Source organism: Parasteatoda tepidariorum, chromosome X1, assembly GCF_043381705.1.
Source record: "Parasteatoda tepidariorum isolate YZ-2023 chromosome X1, CAS_Ptep_4.0, whole genome shotgun sequence".
NCBI classification, from domain to species: Eukaryota; Metazoa; Arthropoda; class Arachnida; order Araneae; family Theridiidae; genus Parasteatoda; species Parasteatoda tepidariorum.
The window spans coordinates 54,542,387-54,565,925 of NC_092214.1; the positions used below are offsets into that span (position 1 = coordinate 54,542,387).

The following is a 23,539-nucleotide window of genomic DNA, read 5'->3' on the forward strand; positions in this document are numbered from 1 at the left end:
AAAAATTTATCATTTACTTATTCAAAATTTTTAAATGAAATCAAAAATAATCTTTGCTATGACTGCTACATTAGTAATAGACCTGCTGTTAAAATTTAAATAAAATTGGTTAAAAATTTGAGGAGTTATCATGTTTGCTAGTATAAGAACAGCGTTTTATATTAAAAAACCATATTTTCCATACAGCGGTTACCCTCCACATTTTGAGGGTCAGAAATTCGAACCCGTTGAAAAAAAAGGGTTTAATCATTCATAGAAAGTTGGTTTTGTATTTGATTTCGTTACTTTAAACTAATGTCTGACCAAATGAATTAATATATTTGAGGTTGGACCCTCGAACCATTAAGATTACATGTCAGTACGCAAAAATCTGATCATTGGAATAAAGTCATTTATGTGTACCGTCCTTCTTTTGCGCACTGTGCAATAATCTTTTATAAGTTGTAAACAGTGTTTATGGGTGAAATATCAAGAATCCAAACAAAACCATTTAAATTTCATTTAGTTGTCACCTGACCTTCAGGACAAAACACACCTATTAATGACGTCACATATGCGTGGTGAAGGACAAACAAAACCTTCTCTTTCATCCACCTATTTACATATGCTACAAAATGTTCCATAACCGCAACTGTTTTATTCGGACTTTTTTTCTTTCATATTTCTTTATTTTTTTAGTTCCTGACTCTTAACTCCCTTTATTGTCTTTTTATATAAGTACTTTCCTTGAGGAACAGCCACGGAACATTGTAATGAGTGATTTATGATACAATCGCGAGGGTGATGATACTGAATATCAGTTATTCTTTTTTGTTTGTTTTTCTTTAGTCTGGTATTTCAGCTTTTTGTTTTTCGCTCTTCACGCATTTTGAACGAATTGAAGCGCTTTTGCATTGTTAAGTATTAAGGCTTTTACTTTATTTTGCATTTCATTTGTATTGTAATTTATTTTTGAATTCTCATAACTATCTTACTATGTTCAGATGCAGGTTTTCTCTAAACAATTTTTGTTTTATGGATGAGATACAAAAAGGAGGAGTTATGTATGTCATATAATAGTTTATTTTATTATTTTTTATAACCGTTGGTGAACAGCCGACCAAATTTTGGGTTTACGACTGCTAATGCTCAACTCCATAGCCTTGTAATTTTGAACCCAATCCAGAAGATAAAGGAACTCCTGGATCAAGTATTGGGAGAAATTTACCTTCGTGGAGGACTTTTTGATGGAAATAATCACCATTTGCGTTACATGTATAGGAAAACCACGAAAACCTCCGCGGTTTGCCTGACGGTAAGAGGACTCTAACCCATAATCCATCTACCCCTGATAATATTTCAAGTCAGCGCTGTGGTCGATGCGAGTGGGGGCGGAATTCGTATCGACCAGCCATCGCTAGGATTCGAACCTGTGTCACCTCATTGAGCCCTCTATCCCCTGAGTTACCACGACTCTCCAATGTTAATTGAATAAGCTGGCTTTTTGAAAATAGCTGCAGTCATTTTGTAATACGTCTGGCTAATTTTAAAAGTCTTCGTTATTATTATTTTTTTCTTTATCTACACAGCCCTTTTCGGGCTTAATGCAAAAGCCGTGAGCACACATACTTTTAGACAAGTTTGCAGTGTATTTAGACTGATTTATTTCAGCTAGTTTTCTATAAGTTCAGAATAGTGAAGGTTTATTATAAAAAGTTTTTGAAGGTATATTGCAATAAACCTAAGTTAATCAGTCTGAATGTATTCATCTCTCCACATTTCCAGATTAGTCTGGTGATATGTGGGCTGATCATTTTATGCCTAAAAATATCATCAGGCCAATTAGAAAATACCGCAGACTTTTCCAATTAACTTAGCCCTTTGCAAAGTACTGGATTTTTCAATCAGCCTATGGCATTTGTAGAGGGGGAGAATAAAATAATAACGTGAATACAACTATAGCAATTTTAAAGGTACAGCCATAATTGCATTATGTAACTATATTTATTTACAAATATGGTCAAATTGTCATAATTGTAGATAAATATAGTTAAACATCTCATCATATTTCGAAAGATTGTATTCAAAACTTTTCAAATTGTGTTTATTTGCATTCATGCAAAAGTTCTACCTACAAAAGCTGGAGGAAAAAATATTTATAACGGAATTCTTTAACTTGTAAGTAACACAAATATACTTAATAAATTTGTATTCCAATTTCTTTTATTGATTTTAATTAGTTCTCACCACATCTTTAAGAAAAAATTTATCATTTACTTATTCAAAATTTTTAAATGAAATCAAAAATAATCTTTGCAATGACTGCTACATTAGTAATAGACCTGCTGTTAAAATTTAAATAAAATTGGTTAAAAATTTGAGGAGTTATCATGTTTGCCAGTACAAGAACAGCGTTTTTTTGTAAACGGTTTTGTTTTGAACTTACGAAAACTTATTTAACCAAAAGGGTCTAGATTACTTTGAGCTACGTCGGCTAAAGTAAAAAGCAACGTGAATAAAGCTCAAAGCAAGTTCAGAAAAAGACATACCATAGTTTCTGTTCCCTAGGCAAGAATCTTTTTCAGTATCTGACCACCAAATGGCATTAGAAAAGTAAAAGGATAAACACGTGAAAAAGGGTTTAACCAATGAAGGCAGGCGAACAAGTTTGGACAAGACAGTAAGAAAGGGGTGATAAGAAACAGATGTAAAGAAAGGAGTTTGGTTGGAACCTCTAGGGGCAAAAGATTACATTTGTTTTCCATATATTGAGAAAAGGTAGGATACTAGAAAGATCATAGATTAAATTATTAGAATTTTTCAAAACATGGAGTGATTCTCAAATATCTAGTTTGGTAGATGAAGAGCAGTGTTGAATAATTTTAGCAGAAGAAAACTCAAACCTATGATTCGAAGTACGATAGAAGAGCGTTTGCCTTCCTGAGGTAAGAAGGATTCAAATCCCAGCGATATTTGGTCCATACGAATTCCACACTCGGCTCTCACCAACCACGATGCTGGCGTATCCTCAGTGATATCCTTATCCTCAGTGGTAGAAGAATCATGAGTTAGAGTCCTCTTGCCGACAGGTTAACAGTGAGAGGTTTTCGTGGTTTCGTGTAACGAAAATGCTGGTTAGTTCGTCCAAGAAGGCAAATTTCTCCCAATACTAAATCCAGGAGTACCCTTGTCTTTTGGATTGGGCCGAAAATTGCAAGGGAGTTGAACTTGGTAGTCGTAAACCCAGAATTGGGTTGCTGTTCAACGACATTTATAAAATAAATCATACAATAGACTCCACTGACAGGAAATTTGATAACATATATAATAAAATTTCTTAATTAAGCTGAATCAAGGATTCGTTTTTTAAAATTTTACAGTGTTGTTCTCTCTTAAAGCCAGTTGTAAACATTTTAATCGAGAATATACATTTTATAACATCTTATGAAAGTTATTGAAGATTAGAGTAAGTGTTAATTGACACCAAAATGAATTTTTTTGAAAAAATTATTATAACTGCTTGATTTTTTAAAAAAAAAAAACTAATTCTTTGTTTTTAAAGTCTATAAATATGAATTTACTAAATGACGGAATTGCCCATAAATTAAGAAGACAAATGAAAATGTAATTGTATGACTATAAATAGTGCTTTAGCTTAATAAGTTTTTAATGTAAAGGCTTATAGTTTTATAATTTATGAAAATGATATGGAAAAAAAAGGAATCGATATTTGAGTTAGGAATTTTTGTATTTCAGAAATATATTCTTTAAAGTATTATTTGCTAACAATTGATCAATTTTTTTCTCTTGTGTCGTTACACTCGGTTTTTAAAGTACCATAGGTCAAGGTATTTTTTATCATGAAATTTTCGTCACGACTGTTTTGTTTAATAGTTTCGCTCGTGAGTAGAAGATAATATTTAATTTCAAATTGTAGCTGCTTATTTCGTTTTTTTTTTCATATTGTGACATATTCTAATAATAGCTCAGAAATAATGAACTTAAGCAGTTCACATGCTTTCAAAAGGTCAAAAAAAGCTTTGGTTACATTTATAATAAATTTAAAGCGCTAAAAGTTACTTAAAATATGCCTGGTTCACAAATTCATTATATTTATTTGTAATAATTTGATCGAATACTATTGATTAAAAAAATGCGTTTAAGTATAAAAAAGCGAATATAAAAAGTTTTCACCACTAGGTATTTAGAAAATCTGTTTTGAATACTTTCATGATTTATTTTTAAGCTCACTGAAGTTCATAATTATTTATGACGATTAGTTATAGTAAAACTTCAGCGAAACAAATTTGAGATTTCTTAATAAATTTTTTAATGAATTGAAAAAAATAAAACAAAAATTGAGAGGATTTTTCTTTCTATTTGTATTAAGTAAAATGGTGAATGGTTACGATATTGATCATTGCGTGACCCGTGGGTCATATATGAGTGTAATAGTTAAAATGATGCTCTCAATATTATTCAATCATGACATGGAATGTTTTCCATCGTTTTCATAAACCGATTAGACGTCACCCTTCATTTTTTTCTTTGTTCGAAATTTCATTTTCAATACTGAAATTTTTTTTAAAAAACTGAAATACATGTTTTTGCACGCATATGCTGAATATATCTATATTTGTTTCCCGGTTAGTTCATTTTTTCAAAAATGATGAAACATCAACTACATTTGATGAATGGATACTGAATCGTTCTTTGACTATAATGCAAATTAAGCACGCAATTTCGTAATTTTTTTTCATAAAATTCTACGAAAAGAGTTTTTTTATTATGTGTGACTTTCACCTAACCTTATAAATGAAAAGTATTCTATTAACTTATTTGTTACATAAAAAACAAACAAAAAAAGTAGTTGCCCTTGATAAAATTATTCCGTAAAAGTGACATTTGTTGAACTAAAACTTTATAACAAAAAGTGATGTTTTTTGAGAAGTAGTTGTTTGAGTTGAAAAAAAATAATGAAAATTTAATTCAAACAAGATTTTTGAATTAATAATGTTGAGGAAAGGAAATAAAACTTTCGATACTATTTACTATCTTACTAATTTTTATAGTGTAATAGTTTTTGTGTTTTAAAATTGTTTTCAATTCTCCAAGAATTATCTTTTGGGTTCATTATTTCAAAATTAAAAATAGAGTTAATATCGGTTGAAAATCTTGAAACCTGATATCAATAAAGTAATATGACGAATCTTAAAACGGTGTACATTAATGCCACAAATCAGTTGTTTGGGGGTAAATAAGATAGGTATTTTTAAAAAATATCATTGATATATTAATTACTGATCATGTATAATGTATGAACAATTAGATAATTATTGATATTAAATATCTTGGATTTCAATTTCATAACTTCGTAAAAAAAATTAAGTTTCATTTGACAGATAAAATTGCAAGTGGTAAAATAATTTTTAGAGAGTACTTAATTTTAAAATGTAAAGCAAGTTTGAAATACGTGCCATTATTATTTGGCGAGTATTTAATAAAAAAACTGTTACTCGAGAATCAAAGGCATTCTTGCAAAATTGTAAATCAACGTATTGTTTTTTTTAAGATAATTATTGGTAATAATCATCTTGAATTTCAATTTCAAAACCTAGTTCAAAAATTGAAATTTTACACGACAGATAATGTTGCAAGTATTAATATAATTTTTAGAGAATTTAATATAATTATAATAATTTTTAGAGAATAATTTTAAAAATTAAAGTAAGTTTGAAATTCTTGCCGCTAATATTTAGTGAGCATTTGGTTGCCAAACCGTTACTAGAGAATCAATAATTACTGGAGAATCAAAACTACTGGTTACTGGAGAATCAAAAAATGTATCCTAGGTCTGCTTTTCCCTGTAGTTATTTATTAATTTTATTCATTGTTTTAATAAATAGCTATTAGTTCAATTGAAAAATTAGGAGAATTTTGAATTATTTTTTTAAATATTTTAAAAATAACACTTTTGTAGAAAATTTACAACGAAGCATCCTGTGCTTAGTGCTTCAGTAGAGTTCAGTATAAAGGTCTTTTTTCAAGTAGATAAATGGAAATTCTGCTTACATTAATGTATTCGAAATTAGAAAGAATTTTAGAAAGCATTGTCAGCTAAAATTATTTATTTTTTAACTGAATCTTTGGGCTAAAGCATGCATTGACTTTTAAGATAAAAGTCAATAATGAAATGAATTTTCATATTAATCAATTTTAAATATAGTTAAAGCTTAATAGAATGTTAGAATTTAGAGACGTTATATAACGATGTTTCACAAAAACTGTTTAATTTTCCGTGTTGTTTGCAATAAAAACTTCTTTTAGCAAATATGGTTTCCCTAATATGGTTTCCCCAATTTCAAAATATGTTTTTCATTTTTCCAAACAAAAGAAAGCACTAAGTGAAGGGATGGTTTATTTGTGATTAAAAAGAAAACGACTCAATTTAAGTACTGCTCATTTAAGCTGTTTATTGCAGACAAACAAATTAAATAAAATTCCCAGGAACCAGGGAACCAGCACTAAGTGAAGGGATGGTTTAGTTGTAATTAAAAAAAAACGACTCAATTTAAGTACTGCTCATTTAAGCTGTTTATTGCAGACAAACAAATCAAATAAAATTCCCAGGAACCAGGGAACCAGCACTAAGTGAAGGGATGGTTCATTTGTGATTTTAAAAAAAACGACTCAATTTAAGTACTGCTCTTTTAAGCTGTTTATTGCAGACAAACAAATCAAATAAAATTCCCACGAACCAGCGTGTTCCATAGACTCACCATAATGTTATAATCATTCCAGATATTTGCCAGCAAAGAGATTATAACCAATAAAAATATCTACAGAAAACCTTTGTGAACACTTTTTGCATACTTTGTAAGATTTAATACACGTTTGTTTAAATTTAGCTAAAATATAAAGTGGCCATGACTAAGTATTTAGTGACATAAGAGGAAAATATATGAATACTCTATTTATGTTGTTTCATGGTTGTGGAGCGTAGTAGATGCGGTAATAAAAAAACATTTTGAAACCTTACTTTCAATGGTAAGTTATCGATGTTAAGACCACACACTGGAAAACAATCTCGCAATTTTGTTAAATTGAGGGAAATTTCAAAGTTAGTTTTGGTTAAAAAAGAAATTGTTTTAGTCTTTTTTTTCAGCAAGTACCTTTTCAGAAAAATATAAATAAAAATCTGCGACACAAAGGTAATGGCCATAGATTCATTTTTCTTGGAACGAGCTTAATGTAATTAGTAACACGTAATACTTAAATTATTACGATTATTTTAGTTTCTGAAACGTTAAAACCTTTTCTAAGTTTTCGACAAAAAAATCCAATTATTAAATCCAATGTAAGTTCAAAAAGTTTCTTTTAATTGTTCGTAATCTTAAGTTATTTATTTTACAAAGCTTTAAAATTATATAATATGTTCCGGACTAATAACATAGCTCCTCAACATGTATATAGTTTTAAAGAATTTGACCTTGAAATTATCAGTTAAGAATTTGTTTGAAGAAAAGAGTAATGCGTTTTGTTATAAAAAATATCAATGGCCTACTTACGTGCTTTAATATTCTTAAAGCTGGTTTTTTGCATTTTGTTTAAATATTTTAGGATGATGATAGGCGTTATTTGAAATTGGAGAAAACACTTCTTGATACATTTCTATTGGAGAAAGAATTGTACACATTTCGAGTTTTTATTAATTAACACTTTCGAGTTTTTATTAATTTATATGGAAAAATCCTCTACCGTGTTTTCTTTTTATTCAGTGTTTTGACGCCGAACAAGGTGCTTTATTTTGGTACCGAAATCATTTTATGCCTATTTTCAGTCATATTATGTATGCTTTTTTAAGCTGCTCAATTTTTTTTTTTATTTAAACCAAAAATAACACACACCTCAAAAGCCATTTGTTATAATATTAAACTGAAGAAAAAACTTCCAAAGCTTTTTATAAAATAAGTCGAACATATTTCGAATTAAACTAAAATGCTCTAAATTATGTAGTTGTGATGTTACTACATCACACTTACGCCGAATTGTTTTAATCTTAATTGCTTTACCTCAGTATTGTTGCTTATTATTCGCGATGAAAATCTTTTAAACGAATGAGTTCAGTTATTTTAGTTTTGGTTCTCCTAATCGCTGTGGCATTTCTACCTTTAAATTGATTGTTGGTTTAAGGGTTGAAATGCCACCGTGGTTATGAGAACCAAAACTAAAATAACTGAGCATTTTGGTTTAAAAGATTTTCATTGCGATTGAGCGCTAGTGTGTTGTAGTTAGTGGGAGCTTGAAAGTTATTTACTATCTTTTAATAGCCGATTTATTGAAAATATATTAATTTTTATTTTTGAATCGCTGAGAAAAATGTGTATTTTAAGTTATCATATGACGGCAAAGAAAATAACTGAAATATTGGCTGTAATAAAGTCTTTACTCACAGTAAAAAAATTTGTTATCTAAGTTTTAATTTGAATAATTAATAAATTGTTTCAAAAACCATGTTACGATAAAAATGCATCCAGACCTTACAAATTGTTTAAAAACTACGAAATTCTAATTTTTGAACATCAAGTGTTATTTTGAAGTTTAATCTAAGAGGAATATTTTTTGAATTCGTTATAAAAAAAGGAAGTATTTTAAAATTTTAATCCAAAAATTGCAGTATAGTGTTGACGAAGGGTTAAAAAAACGACTAATTCATATTTGAAAAAATCATAATTTAAAATATTTGAATTATATCAACACACATAATTTATTAATTTTAATTTGCTAATCAAAATACTAATATTTATTAACCAATAATATTTTAAATCGAATTTAGACTAATATATGTTATAATAATTGTCTATTTCTAAAATTACGTCTACAGTTAGATAAATTGATTAAAATATTGCTTTTATTTGAAGAGTTATTATTTTTTATACTCAGTAAGACTTTTTTTTAATATTATATTAAGCTACTTAAAAGTGTGTACTATATTACGATTTAAAAATGTTCGTAATTACATCGGGTTTTATCTTTTCAGTTTAAATATAAAAAATTTTATATCGAAACATTATGACCCTATTGTGAGCAGTTGGTTGAATTATTTAGATTGTTAAGTATGGTTAAGAAAGTAAAAGCTTATCATTGTTTTACACGTAAAAAATGATAACGAAAAATAAAATACTTCGCCTTGAAAGTGCTTGACTAGTTAAAGGAAAACTGATTTCAAAATTGTTCAAAAATTCAAAAGATTCAGCCATTTTGAAAAAATACACAGCATTAAATTACCACTTTTGATTCAAATTTCATTATTTAAAAAATATTTATATGAAAATTCTAATCATTTTCACTTTGAAATAACATTAATCTATCAAGTTTATCTATTATCTATTAATTTTTTTGTTTTTAAAATTTACAACACTTAGTTTGCCATATCTTAGTAACTGAGTTTCCAATTTCATCAAATTTGAATAAATAAGGTGGGTGTGGCTTCTATTTGAAGTGAAATGGCCCAAATGCTAAATACACGTTTCATTGTTCCAGTTTTGAGAGAGATATCTAAGAAAACTCAAAGTACCCTGTGTCATTTTTAAATGATTAGCCGAAAAAAAGAATATTTCAGCAAATTTTGCATAGCAAATTAAAAATCAATGCTTAATTTTTGCGTTAAAATGAGCTAAATATCACTAAATATGCTGGGTGTTCAGTAAGGACTGTCTTTTATTAGTATTTTTAGAATCCTTATCTAAAATGAAAACAAAAAAGCATACTTATTTTAGGTTGAAAGTCAGTATTGGAAGAAACAAAAACGTTATCGAAATCTGACTATTCACAGTTCAGGAAGGCGAATGTAATAAACACCAAAACAGGTTTAATTGGAGATAAGAACTTGAAAGTGCTTATAATAATCGTCTTTTAGGCCAGAACACAACTTTACCGACCTTCTGGTATCAACCGCGAACTCTTAGGGGTGTAATGGTGTAACGTAGCATACCTCCTCGTGGTGAATGCTGGGTAATGCTAAATCTGATGTACCTTTCGCCGAGCCCATGGTCTAATGATTTAGTGGCCAGACAACTGGGATTTGATAATAATTACAATTCTCTTTTAACTCCTTTCTGTTTCCACTCGTAATCAAACCTGTCTTGTTTCTTATGTACGCCTGTAGTTTGTTAGATTTCGATAGCACTTTTATTTTTCTCTGGTTTAAATCAGTGTTTCCCAAAGTGTGGCACGCGTACCCCCAGGGGTACGGAAACATTTAAGAGAGGATACGCATTCTTATGCGAAATATCTTGTAACAAACGAAAGTATCAAAAGATTTTATTTAAAAAAAGTTAACCATGAAAATTTACTATAACGTATTTTTCTATTGGCTATTTTTTTTTCTTTTTTTTTTTTTGCAGAGTTAACAGTTAATAATTAGTGGTGTCAACAGTCAGTTGTGATTGTTAATTTTTGTGCAATTTTTTTGTAGTCATTTTGAAATTCATTCATTTATAAAGATTCTGAAAATACAAACTAAGAACTGTCTATACGGATTACTCTAGATATTGAAATTTTCGCTCCTCTAATCAGGACGTATCAAAGCATCGTATGACGAGTCTATGCGTATTATTTTCATCTGAAAAGTTAAAAATGGCATCCATTTTATTAATAAGTGTGAGTAAATCTAAAAACCACTGATGTCTTTCCTGTTTTTTTATTTTATGATTATCATGAATGTCTTCCGTTGTTGCTAATCATTGCGGTAAAATAAAGCTAATAAAGAAAACTTTTCTTGCATTCTTTGTCAAATTATATTATATGTAATATATTAATATAGATATCAATATATATTAATTACCTGTTTATTGAAATTTAACAAATGAAAAATTTATACTTGAACTAAAAGTTCATGTCCAGTTATTGAGAGAAATAGGAATTTTTTTTTTGATCTGGATAAATTTGATTTATGAAATTCACTAATTCATTTACGAAGCTCAATTCGTTATTTTAAATACATTTATTATACATCATTAAGAAGACCATTATTTTGTTCTATGGTTTCTCAATTATCGTTTTGCAAACATAAATTCTTATAAATTTATAAAACTTTCTAGATCAAAAATAAAAATGCAGGTTATGTTTAAATAGAAAATGTATCAGTTAAAGAAATGTATCAATTATTTTGAATGTAATAAATTATTAAAATGTAAACAATAATTAATAAGCTTATTAATTGATTTACGAAGCACAGTTCATTATTTTAAATACTTTTATTATGCATCGATAAAAAGATGATTATTTTATTCTATTGTTTCTCAATTATCATTCTACATTTATAAATTCATATAAATTTATAATACTTCATAAAAAAAATTTGAAAATTCATCAATTTAAGATATGTATCAATCAATTGCAAGCAATTGCAATGTAATTGAAAAGTATCAAATAATTACTCAGATCATTAAGCCATTTACGAAGTTCAGTTCGTTATTTGGAATACATTTATTATACATCACATTAAAAAGCTAATTATTTTATTCAATGTTTTCTAAATTATCCTTCTATATTAATAAATTCATATAAATTTATAAAATTTTAGAACTAAAATGAAAATGCAAGGTAAGTTTAGATAGAAAATGTATCAATTAATTGAAATGTATTGATTACTAATTAAATTGACTATAATTGTTAAACTCAATTATTTATTTACGAAGCTCTATTCATCATTTTGAATACACTTATTAAGCATCATTAAAAACATCATTATTTTATTCTATAGTCACTCAATAATTATTCTACATTTTATTAATCATATAAAACTGTAAAGCTTTTGGAACAAATAAAAATGCAGGGTAAGTTTAAATTAAAAATGCATCAATATTTTTATTTATAAGGAAAACTACTTACATTTATTTTTGTGTTTTCTATCTTTTGCGTTTATTACAACATTTTTTTATAAATTATTTTAATCAGCTTCTATTGATACGCTTACACTACAACAATAAGTCATTTTAAATTAAAAACTAAAGTGTGAGCAGCGTCAAATAAATCAAATAGTCGCGAAAAAGTATATATAAAAACAAAATAATAAAAAAATAAATAAATAAATGAAAGAGTTCAACTGAGACTGTTGCCGTCTCTTTTTCTTCCTATTACCTTGGCCATCAAGTTGATCAAGCCTTGAATTGCAGACTGAAGGTCGCTTATTGAAATTCGGTTGATGATTCAAAGCTTAAAATTCGTATTTTTGTTTTATAAAATTAAGTGGTTAATATTTAAATTGAGATTTATAAAGTTTAAAAATATGTTCGATGAAATAATAACGTCACTATAATATCTTTTTCTATTTTTAAATAGTGAATGGAGTAAAGTTAAGGCTTAGACAGCTTTGTTAATTTATATATTGTTTTGAATATTGTTTACATATTGTTATGACTAAGAAACATAATTTTAAGTAGCACTCGATATTATTTTGCTGTCTGAAAACAGCATTGTTTCCTCTTGCAAAATAACCACTTGCAAAATTACCATTACCACCACCGATTCCACTTACAATTTTTGAACAATTGTGTGCAACAGTATTTAGAACTTCTCTTATATATTGAATGTTTAAAAATTACATTTATATTGCTCAACCAATATTTCTCCACAATTTTGAGCAAATCTTTTATTTTCAGTACTAAGCTCGAAAAATTATGCTTGTTCTTATGAATTTAAGAAAGCTAAGAAGCCCTGAAAAAATTATCTCAGACTTTAGTTGCTCCCAAAGAGGGATTTTATTATTTTTATTATTTATTTATTTACTTTTATAATCAGTATGATAAATGAATAAAATATCACTAAAATGGTACAATTTCTGAAAAATTTAGTATTTCTTCATTGCGTGATTATAGAATCTAAATTCACTAAATATATATTAGGTGTCCCAAAAACATTTTTTTTATATAACCGTCGTTGAACAGCCGACCCAATTTTGAGTTCACGACTATCGATGTTCAATTCCATAGCCTTGTTATCTTCAACCCTACAAGGAAACTTCCAGCATTAGGACAAACTAGCTTTCGTGGAGTATTTTTTTGACGGAACTAATCCGTGTTTGCGTTACATGGAGAGGAAAACCTTGAAAACCTCCCACAGTTAACCGGAAGATACGAGGATTTTAACCAATAATCCATCTACCACTGAGGATATCTTACGCCATCACTGAGGTCGGTGCGAGCCGGGATCAGAATTCGTATCAACCAGCCGCTGCTGGGATTGGAACCTGGTCACTTTATTGGGAGGAGTGCGCTCTATCTCCTGAGCATCTGTGGTTCTATTATCGCATGTCTGATGAGTCAAATATTTTCAATTTATATTTATAATAATAAAAGTTCAGATTAAATACTTATACCGCTCATTACTTACACGTATTTAGCCTATCCAATAATAAGTTAAAGGTGGCTACAATCCTAAGCACATTTTAATTTACCCAAATGAACTCAGATAAAATTTTTATCGTCAACTAGTTCAAACAATATTGATAAAAAAATACAAAAACAACTTTAAAAAAACTGGTATTCACAGGGATTTTCCTTAGTACGATTAATAAATTTTATAAGTGTGAGGTCAAAATTGTCAAGATATATCATTTATCCCTGACCTTTTTTTTTCTCCTTCTGTGCATCAACTTGTAGCGTCACTATATCAAAAAGATCATCAACAAGAGAGTTATGTTTGTGATATGTTCTGCGATAAATTTGTTGCTCCATTTCTTATTAAAAATGCCTTACCATCAGCAAACTTTCGTCTTAGGGCACTGAACTTCATATTGGCATGGTAAACACTACGCAAAAGAATTACCTTGATTCTTTGAAAATAACCAAAGGCTCAAAGATGATTAAATCAGTTTATTTTGACGCAAATAGCTTATATTTATGTTTTATTTAATATAATAATAAATTACAGGCAAGCTTATTAATTGTATCAGATGTTATGCCAGTAGTGACATTTTTATTTAATTTTAAAAACACCATAACATCAAGATATAGCAGTGCAGCGAAAACACGCAGAAGAAATTAATCTAATTATTTTCTAGCCTCGTTTTAATTCTATTATAGTTATTGACTAAAGGCTTAAAAATGATTACATCCGTTTACTTTGATGTAAATATCTTATATCAAAGTTTTATAATGCAATAAATTATAAACAAGCTTATTAATTGTATCAATTGTTGTATAATTATTTTAAAACCCCCATAACATTTCGATATAGCTGCGCAACGAAAGGACATGGAAAAAAATTAATTTAATTATTTTCTAGCCCCATTAATTATTTATTTTCTGTAATTATTTATTTTAGTATAATATTAATTATTTTCTAGCCATTTTAATTCTGTTATAGTATTTAATCTAAGACTTAAAAATGATAAAATCAATTTATTTTGATGCAAATAGCTCATATTTAAGTTTCATAATGCAATAATAAATTATAGACAAGCTTATTAATTGTATCAGTTGTTATGTCATTCATGACATATTTATGTAATTTTAAAGCACCATAACATTTCGATATAGTAGTGGAATGGTGAAACTTTGAAAAAAAATTTATCTCATTATTTTCTGGCCACGATTTAATTCTATTATTATGGTTCCTTTTTTATTGCTAAATATTATGAAAAATAAACGTCTTTATTAAAACTATCCTTCAATCGAAAGAAAGATTGGATGACTTGAATATAATATTCTTTGATAATAGTAATATTTGGTTTATACCAATGAATCATAGAAAGTTTTTTAAGGCGTTTTAAATTGCATCTGGCTTTCTAGTTTTAAATTTAAGCTTAAACTTACAATGCAGTAATAAAGCATAGTCGTGTTTATTAATTGTGATAATTGTTATGAAAAAAATGACATATTTCAGTCATTTAAAAAATACCATTACATTTCTTTATAATGCTGCAACCAAAATGCTTTGAAAAAAATATAATATTTATCCTTCAATCAGGAGAAAGTTTAAGGGGACTAAAAGATAATATTTATAGATAGAAATATTTTAAAGAGGTTACCTGTTTGGTTTATTCCAGCAAACCGCTGGAAATCTTTTAAGGCGCTTGAAATTGAATCAGGCGCTAAAATTGCTCCTGCCCTGTATCCTGTGCTGTCTTCTAAATATCCAAATTTTTGTAAGTAAAGCTGAAATAAAGAAATGTTTTAGCTGCTACATGCTACAGAATGTCTTGTTATATTAGAAATAATGAATATAATTACATGGCAAAGGGGGCTAGTGGGAACAATTTTTTCAGATTTTTCTAAAAAAGGTTTTTTTTCTCCTTATTATCCTTTTGTACAAAATTCAAACAATTACTTTCATTTTAAAAGATACGTAAGCTAATTTTGATGTATAATTTTTCAATAATCTTTTTTTAAATTGTTTTTGTCTATACAAGCCTCGTGGTATGGGATTAGTGTGAAAATCTTATAAAATGTATTATTGAATTTATTATTACTTAAACTATTATTAGGATTCCTATTTAATATATTTTTAGGCTCATCAGTAATCAACATTTTGAATTAAAATTTCCAATGTATCAAGCGTTAAAATATATCAAACGTAACAAATAAAAGTTCAGAATATACATTAAGAAAAAAAGTATGGTCAAATCTACTAGAATATGGTAAAATGTACTGTATTTCTGGCTCTGTGGTAAAACCAAAAAGCTCGGTAATTTTCACCGAAGCGCTTTAGTAATGATTTAGGTAAAATTAACAGTAAAAATGGTATATTGTAAAATTCGGTAAATGTGGTAAAATTTGGTAATTTTATCATGATACCTTAGACCATGACGTGAAAAATATTTATTATTCTGTTAAATTTTTTATTTTTGCATTTTTTACTAAATACGTAGTAATTATGTGGTAATTTTGAAAGTCAGGATTTATAGTAAATCGTTACCACATGAACGGAAAAATTACCAAATGAATGGTTTAAATACCGGATTTTTTTGTTTTATTAACCAGAATTTTTTTTTCAGAATTGTTTTTGTTATGCATTACGGTAATTTTGCTAGAATTTTTTTCTCTGCATAGGAAATGCTAAATATTAAAACTAAAAAAGTATTGTTTTTACTGAAAAGTCGTTCTTTAAAATTGGATAAAAATCGTAGATCCCTGTAGTCAGTGGTAAATCATCCAAGATGCGACTAAAAAAACAAAACTTAAAAATTTCATGCTGGAGTCAATAAATTTTTCTTCTGACTAAATATTTAAAAAAGGAGAAAAAACATAAAATATGATTTAAAATTCATTTCATATACGTAGATGAAAAATACTGTAAAACATATATTACTTCGTGATACTTAAACTAGTTTCATAATTTATTATTTCAAATTTATAAATTATTTTTGAAGTTTATAATCGGAACATTATAAATAGTAAGTTAAGTACTTATTCTATAATGAAGTTTCGAAAACTAGTTATTTTAATTATTTTAAATGAGTTAAGTAAAATTTTACCATGATGAAAATAAGTTTTGAAATCAAATAAGCTAAATATATATTATTAAATTTTGAATCATTTTTTTAGAATTTATTAAAAATACTTTTACATGATACTAATTTTAAGAAACGCAAAAAACTTGAATAGCAATACAATAAAGATGTATAAAAAATCTATGCAATATTAGCTATATGAAAAATCAAAGTATTTTGAACAATTGAAGTATGAATTTGTTTGCGCATTTTAGGAAAAAAATATTTACTTCAATCCCGCTGGTATTTGGGGAAAGGTTCTATACATAATATCTGACGAATTATTTCAAACAACAACTTACTCTTCCATTGATTATTTACTATTATACAAGCGTTTAAACCACTGCACCTCAATTGAATCATGATTATATATTAGAAGTAAAATAATTAAAGAAATGAAAGAAAAACTCAGTTTTTGATGTATTAAATGATTTTTGGAAAGCTGTTAGGTAGCCACTTGTCAATACTTACTCGTTTTTTTTTTTTATTTCAAGGACATGACAACAAACAAGGATTTACCTTGTGCCAAGCCTTTTAGAATCCATCCCTTTAGAATCAACAGGTTTTAATGCAAGGCTAGATGGAACACCGAAGAAGATAATAAAATGCCACAATGGTGGGCAAACGCTTTTAAAGTAATGCAAGAAACAATGAATTTCAACTTGTATTCTTTTTCTTCGGGCGTTACGCTTCTGTTGAACACTGCTCTACACTTACTAACACCTTTGAAATGTCGAATTCAATATTTTCCAGTAGAATTAACCGTACAATTAATGTAGTTTAGCTGAATGAATTATTTTTGTTTTATGTCATTAGATTACTTATCATTAAATCATAATGACATTTCGTTTTCAGTAAGTTTCCACCAGTCATTTACTACATATAAAAGTGTTATTTATCATTATTTCTTGCCATAAACAATTTACATATTTCGTTTTATATCTATTTTAAAAATTGATTTTAATACATATTTTATGGGCAGAAATTCCAGGTGAAAAGTTTTAGCTCAATTATTGCACTTGTAATCCTTCTTATGTCATTTCAATGAGACATTTTTATAATTTTTACTTTAAAAAAAGACAAATTGTTTTCTAATAAATGAATAAGCTACAATAATCATTAATGAAATCGTACATTTTTGTAAGATATTGTTTTTTTTTTAGAACTTTTTTTCGATTTTACAGTAAAAAGAACCAAAGATGTAGATTTTTAAATTCAGTTGTACAAAAATTAAAATTAGGGAACAATTTAGAAGTAAGTAAACTAATATGATGTTTGAAAATTACAAAATCAAAAAGTAGACATATATAAACTTAGAGACAACAAATCACAATATTTCAATTGGGGAATAATTTACAAGATAAATATGTTTATGGAGACAATTTTATAAAATTTGAAAAATTTGAAAATTTAAAATCGTTGTGCAGTTATAAACGTTAAGTTTTTTTTTAAATACTACAGTTTCCTAAAAAGCTCCCGCTAAATATTCAGTATGAAACATTTTATTTAAAACATTCTTGCAGTTTTTTTAAATTCATAAAATATGATTATAAAGAAATCATATGGAAAGATAAATTTAATCAAAAATAATGATAGGGTTGTGAGAAAATATGCTTTATTATATTAATTTATGTGTATATATATTCCATCAGCTTATGCAGGACAAGCTTTCGCCTTTTATACCCTTCTCTTGATACTCAACCTTAGAGCTGTTAAAATTTTAATACTGATTCGAGAGGCAAAACAATTAACTTTTTAATGTCTAAGTTCCGATATTTCAATAAATTAGCATTCTATATATATTTTAGTGTATTAAGTTAAGAACTGACAGGAAAATTCCAGCAAAAAAATTCTATAATCAAAACTAATTTAAGTACTTAATTATTAGCGTAAATTTATAGTTATATTATAGCGAATATTATTTGCAGCGTAAATCATTAGTCATATATTGTTAATTTCGTAAAAATAAGCAACTGAATTTTACATTTCAAATTTCTTATGGCAAAATTATAATTAAATTAATTATAATTTTGATAATAAATAAATTAATTGTAATTATTTTTGACTAAAATTAAATTAACTGTGGTTATTATTAAATAATTGGGTGTTGCTAATGCATCTCATGAAAATTACAAAATGCAGAAAAATGGAACTTTTTACGAAAATAGAATTATAATTAAATTATTTATTATTATAATAAAATCATTTGCAATTATAACAAAATTATTTATAATTGTAATTAAAAAATTGATTGTTGCTAATGCATCTCATAAACATTACGCCATAGAAAAATTAAAATTTTTTACGGCACCAGAATTATAATTAAGTTATAGGTATAATTTAGATTACAATTAAATTAATTATAATTATTAAACAGTTTGGAGTTGCTAATGCATCTCATGAAAATTACGACATGAAAGAGATCCGAATTTTTTAAGACATCAGAATTATAAATATTCCATACTAATGTATGTTTTTACTGCTTTCTATCTTTGAAAAATATTATTTAAGCCTAATTTCCTCTGTTTCCCTCTGTCAGATGCTAAAAAAATTCCTACTTGTAAAAAGAAGTTAACAGTACCTTTATGAAACGGGTTTAAAGTTATTTCATTTCTATCAGTCTATAAAAAAACTCAGGATTGTTGAAACAAGATTATATTTTACAGGTGACAGATATATCAGTCTCAGACTATTTCTTTATAAATAATTTAAGCTCTGTCTTTTATATATTTCAACTTCCTGTTGAAACGGGTCTAGGTCAATGTCGTAAGTATGCTATGATGGGACACTGACCTGAATTAATAACTATCGTTTTAAATTCATTTTATAAAACTGATTCAATAATTAACTCAAAACTTTAAAACTTATTCATACATTCATTGCCACTATAAAAACTTTATTCTCAACCATTTTATAATTTTTTATATTATATACATTTGAACCTCGATATCACGGTTGACGACAATATAAATTTTTTGATATAAAAAAAGAAATCTCAATTCCCCACACATTTGTTATGCTGATAATAGAAAAAAATCAAGCGAAAACTTCGACGATCCTCACTATTAGAATTTTCCTTCTAAAATTATGGTAAAATAACCGGCAGCAGTCTGTCCATTCAATTAACCGTAAAGTTTACGGTAAAGAACGTTTTTTACCTTTACGGTTTTGAAACCGTTAGCAACTTGAAGGGTTAAAAAACCATTAATGCAAAACTATACGGTTTTTTAACCATTTACAACTAGCATGGTTTCAAAACAGTAAAAAAGAAATTCAACTGATCATTAGAGATAATTCAGCAGCTTTATTTTTTCTATGTGGGAATGATGTATAATATTCTAATAGCCCAAGGTCACAAATTGGGAAGTACAGAGCATTGGAAACTCTTCATGTGTTGAAGGAAAGGGAGGAAATATTGTGGTGTAAACGCTGGGACAATAACCGCTATTTTGTTAGTCATGAGATTGACAGATTAGCGTCTGGGCTCTAATATGTACCCATCTGCTAGGAACTAAGCGGTTTCATTCAGCGGCTTAAGGTCTAGTTGGTGCCATAAAATTCAGGTTGTTTAACCGTATTAGGTGAAAGCAATTAATTAAAAGTTTCTTCATATTTAACAGCTTGAATACCATCTTATTTATGATTATTTGACTGTTTTGTTTGAATATGGTGAAATAAAATCTAAGTAAATTGTTATTTAGTAATTAATTCTGAGTTGAAGCTTAAAAATATAATAAATCAGATTCTTAATTTTTAATTCTGCTTATATTCCATAGAAAATGATAAGCGAAATACCTCTATAGTATTTATTAAACTTTGTAATGATTACAAAAATTAGATATTATAATAAATTAACCCTAACCTTGTTTTTTTTTGCTTGAGTGTAAACAAAATCTTATCCCCAATCTTCCACAAAACATATGCGCATTACTACTGAAACTTCTCTTAATGTTTACGAAATATTAGCATTCAAACTGTATACTCTTTCGTAATATTTTCCTTTCTTCTTTATGAGTAATAGTAGAAAGTACGTAAATGTCCAGTTAAAAATGTGCAACGAGTAGCTTTTAAATTACAGAAGCTCGCTCAAAGTGAAATCACGAGGATTTTCCAAGTTTATTTTTAAGTTTTAACGAAATTCAAAGGAAAGATAAGCTTAATTTTTAAAAAAAATTATTGTTGGTAGGGAAATGGGTTTCGTTTAATAGTTTTAAATCAATTTCAGTTGTTTTTGTTAAAATGCCACTCTTTCTATTATTCAAGAGTATTTCGTTGATCTCAAAAGTCCAATCACGTAAATTTCTAGTTGAAAATTTGTAAAAAGCTGCTTTCAAATTATAAAAGCTTGATTCAAGTGTAATCATGAGGATTTTCCAAGTTTATTCAGAAGTTTTAACGAAATTTAAAGATAACGAAAGATTGGTTTGATTTTTTTAAGAACGAATATTGTTGATGGGAAAGTGTGTTTTGTTTAATATTTTCTAATATTTTCTGCTGCATTTATTAAAAATACCACTCTTTCTATTGCATAAAAAGTATTTCTTATAAAGTCCAATGACGTAAATGATCAGCTGAAAATGTGTAACGAGCTGCTTTTAAATTACAAAAACTTACTTAAAGTGCAATCACGAGGATTTTTCAAGTTTATTTACAAGTTTTAACGAAATTCAAAAGAAAGATAAGCTTGACTTTTTAAAGAAATTATTCTTGATGAAAAAGTGAGTTTTGTTTGATATTTTTCGAACAACTTTAGTTGTTTTTTTATATTAAAAATAACATTCTTTCTCTGGTTTAAAAAGTATTTCTTTGCGTGTTAGTTGAAATTAAGTTCGATTAGAAGAACAAAAAAATATTCTCAACCACATCCGCATATTCTTCCCGCTTCGTCGATTCCTTCTCTGAATAAGTCATTTAAAATTGTTCAATATAATTTGCGCAAGCTCTCTTTGTTTTTTCATGTCGGTATAAGAACTTAGCTGCTATAGCTATATATGCTTAGCTATATGATTAAAATAACGTGTATGTCAGAGAAGTAAATAAATGGCTTTGCATATCACTATGTATTAAGGGGTTTGCGTGGTTGTAAAATCACACTAAAATCTATTTAACTTAGGGAAAACCCTTTGCTGGAATAACATGCGTATAATTTTTTTGTTTATGGCAAAATAAGCTTTATTTTGATGGTTTATTATTAAAAACAACGCAATTAATATGGAAAATATAGTTTCAACACATCTTCTTTATCTTCAATTCTATGTTTTTTGAAAAGATTATCTATAATCTCATTAAATAAAGAAAATTAAGGCTTCTATTTAAAAAAAAATAGAATTAATACTTCCTGAATAATGAGCACTTAAATTGGAAACTGCCATTTTACATGAGGTCCCATGTATGTATGAACTTTTATAATATGTTATTTTTAGCCCTTTCCAGTTCATCAGAGGCCTGGTAATTTTATTAAATAAATGTTCTTAACGTAAGGAAAATATTATCTTTAAATATAAATGTCTATTTAAAGATTTTTTTTTGTTATTTGTAATAATTTAGATTTTAATTTCGAAATATTGTAAATTAAAAGTAGTTTTTAATAGTTAATACTCATAAAATATTAACTGTATAAACTACTCTTAGAATTAAATAACGATAATAATTTTTTCTCGTTATAACGAAGTAATGTTTGTTTTCCTTTATTAATGAATGAGTAATTGGTTAATAACCATAAGAAATCGTTATATTTCTTGTCATATTCACATGTTATTTTTAAAATTTAAATAAACATTTTGATTAAATTTTCAGCTTTATAGTCACTACTCGTTCGCAAACTTTTAAAATAATTTGCGAAGCTAGCTGTTTTTGGCTGTATTAAAATTCGCCTTAACTTTTGAGCCACGAAAAAATTAAAATTTAATGAGTGCAATTGTATTTTTTAAAACATAAAAAAATAGATTTATTTCTTCTAAGAAACAATACACAATTTCTAAGTTGACTGTTGATTGGTAATTTTTAAAATCTTTCCTTTTTGTTAACTTAATAATAATTAAAAATCTGAAAGTTTCTTCATTTTAAAATCAGAATGAACTTTATCAGCTCATAAATTGGATATATATTTAAAGAATTCAGTAAAATATTCACAAATTGTTAGCTATTTTTTACTGCTTCATGTAAATGCAATAGGAAAATAATAATTTGTTATTCTCCTAAAATTGAATATATTCCTTATCCTTTTTGCACATCAATGTATTTAAATAAAAATTTTAAACTAAAAGAATGCAACTAATGAGATAAAAAAATATATAAGGAAAATCCGACAGATTCATAAATTTTAAATTGAAGTTTTTAATTATAAGCTGGTTGCTCTTTTCAAAAAGTGGGCATTTGCTTAATCTTGTACAATGCGTGCTTGTTTTATAAGATTATAATCTCGTGGTGTCATTTGGAGAGAGAAGTGATGTTTTATGTTTGATTTATTCTCTCAAAAATCAGTAATGTTAAAGCTTTATCCAAACCACTACATTTTAAAACGCGTAAATGCACGTTTTTCTTCTTTTGTAAGAGGAAAGTCTTGTTAAATAAAAACTTACGGGTCACTTTTTAAAATTAATTTCATTTATTGTACTAAATTTTATGTAACTTCTGGAAGAACTTTTTGAAGAAATATGAAAAAAGAAAAATTTAAATAAAAAAAAACTAGGTTTTATTTGTAGCATTTTATAAAATTTTGCCTTCTATCTCAAATTATGTCTTAAACGAATATTAAAAAATACATAAGCAGATTTGTTGAAGAACTTTAATATTTTTTATTAGACGCAATATGTTGCAATATGTACGCAATATGTATGCAATATGACGCAATATATACTGAAAATAATTTCTGGTAAAATTACTGTACTGCATGGTAATGACATTTTTGGTAGAAAAACAACTATATCTCTGGATAACAAAACCAAAATATACGGTATTAAAACCATTCATTTAGTTAATTTTCTGTATATATGGCAACACTTTACTGGGAATTCTTGGTCTCGAAATTATAGTTTTTGTTACTACACATTTAGTAAAAACTAA

At 27.2% G+C, this 23,539-nt stretch overlaps 1 protein-coding gene across 2 annotated transcripts in view; it reads right to left on the bottom strand.

Moving 5' to 3' along the window:
• Positions 1–23,539, bottom strand: part of LOC107450091 (matrix metalloproteinase-14) — a 63,476-nt gene that overhangs the window by 33,125 nt on the left and 6,812 nt on the right. For both annotated transcript variants that reach the window (XM_016065801.3, XM_071187897.1), the window contains one exon: positions 15,014–15,140. In XM_016065801.3, coding sequence (XP_015921287.1) covers positions 15,014–15,140 — 127 coding nt within the window. The remainder of the gene's footprint in view (positions 1–15,013; positions 15,141–23,539) is intronic.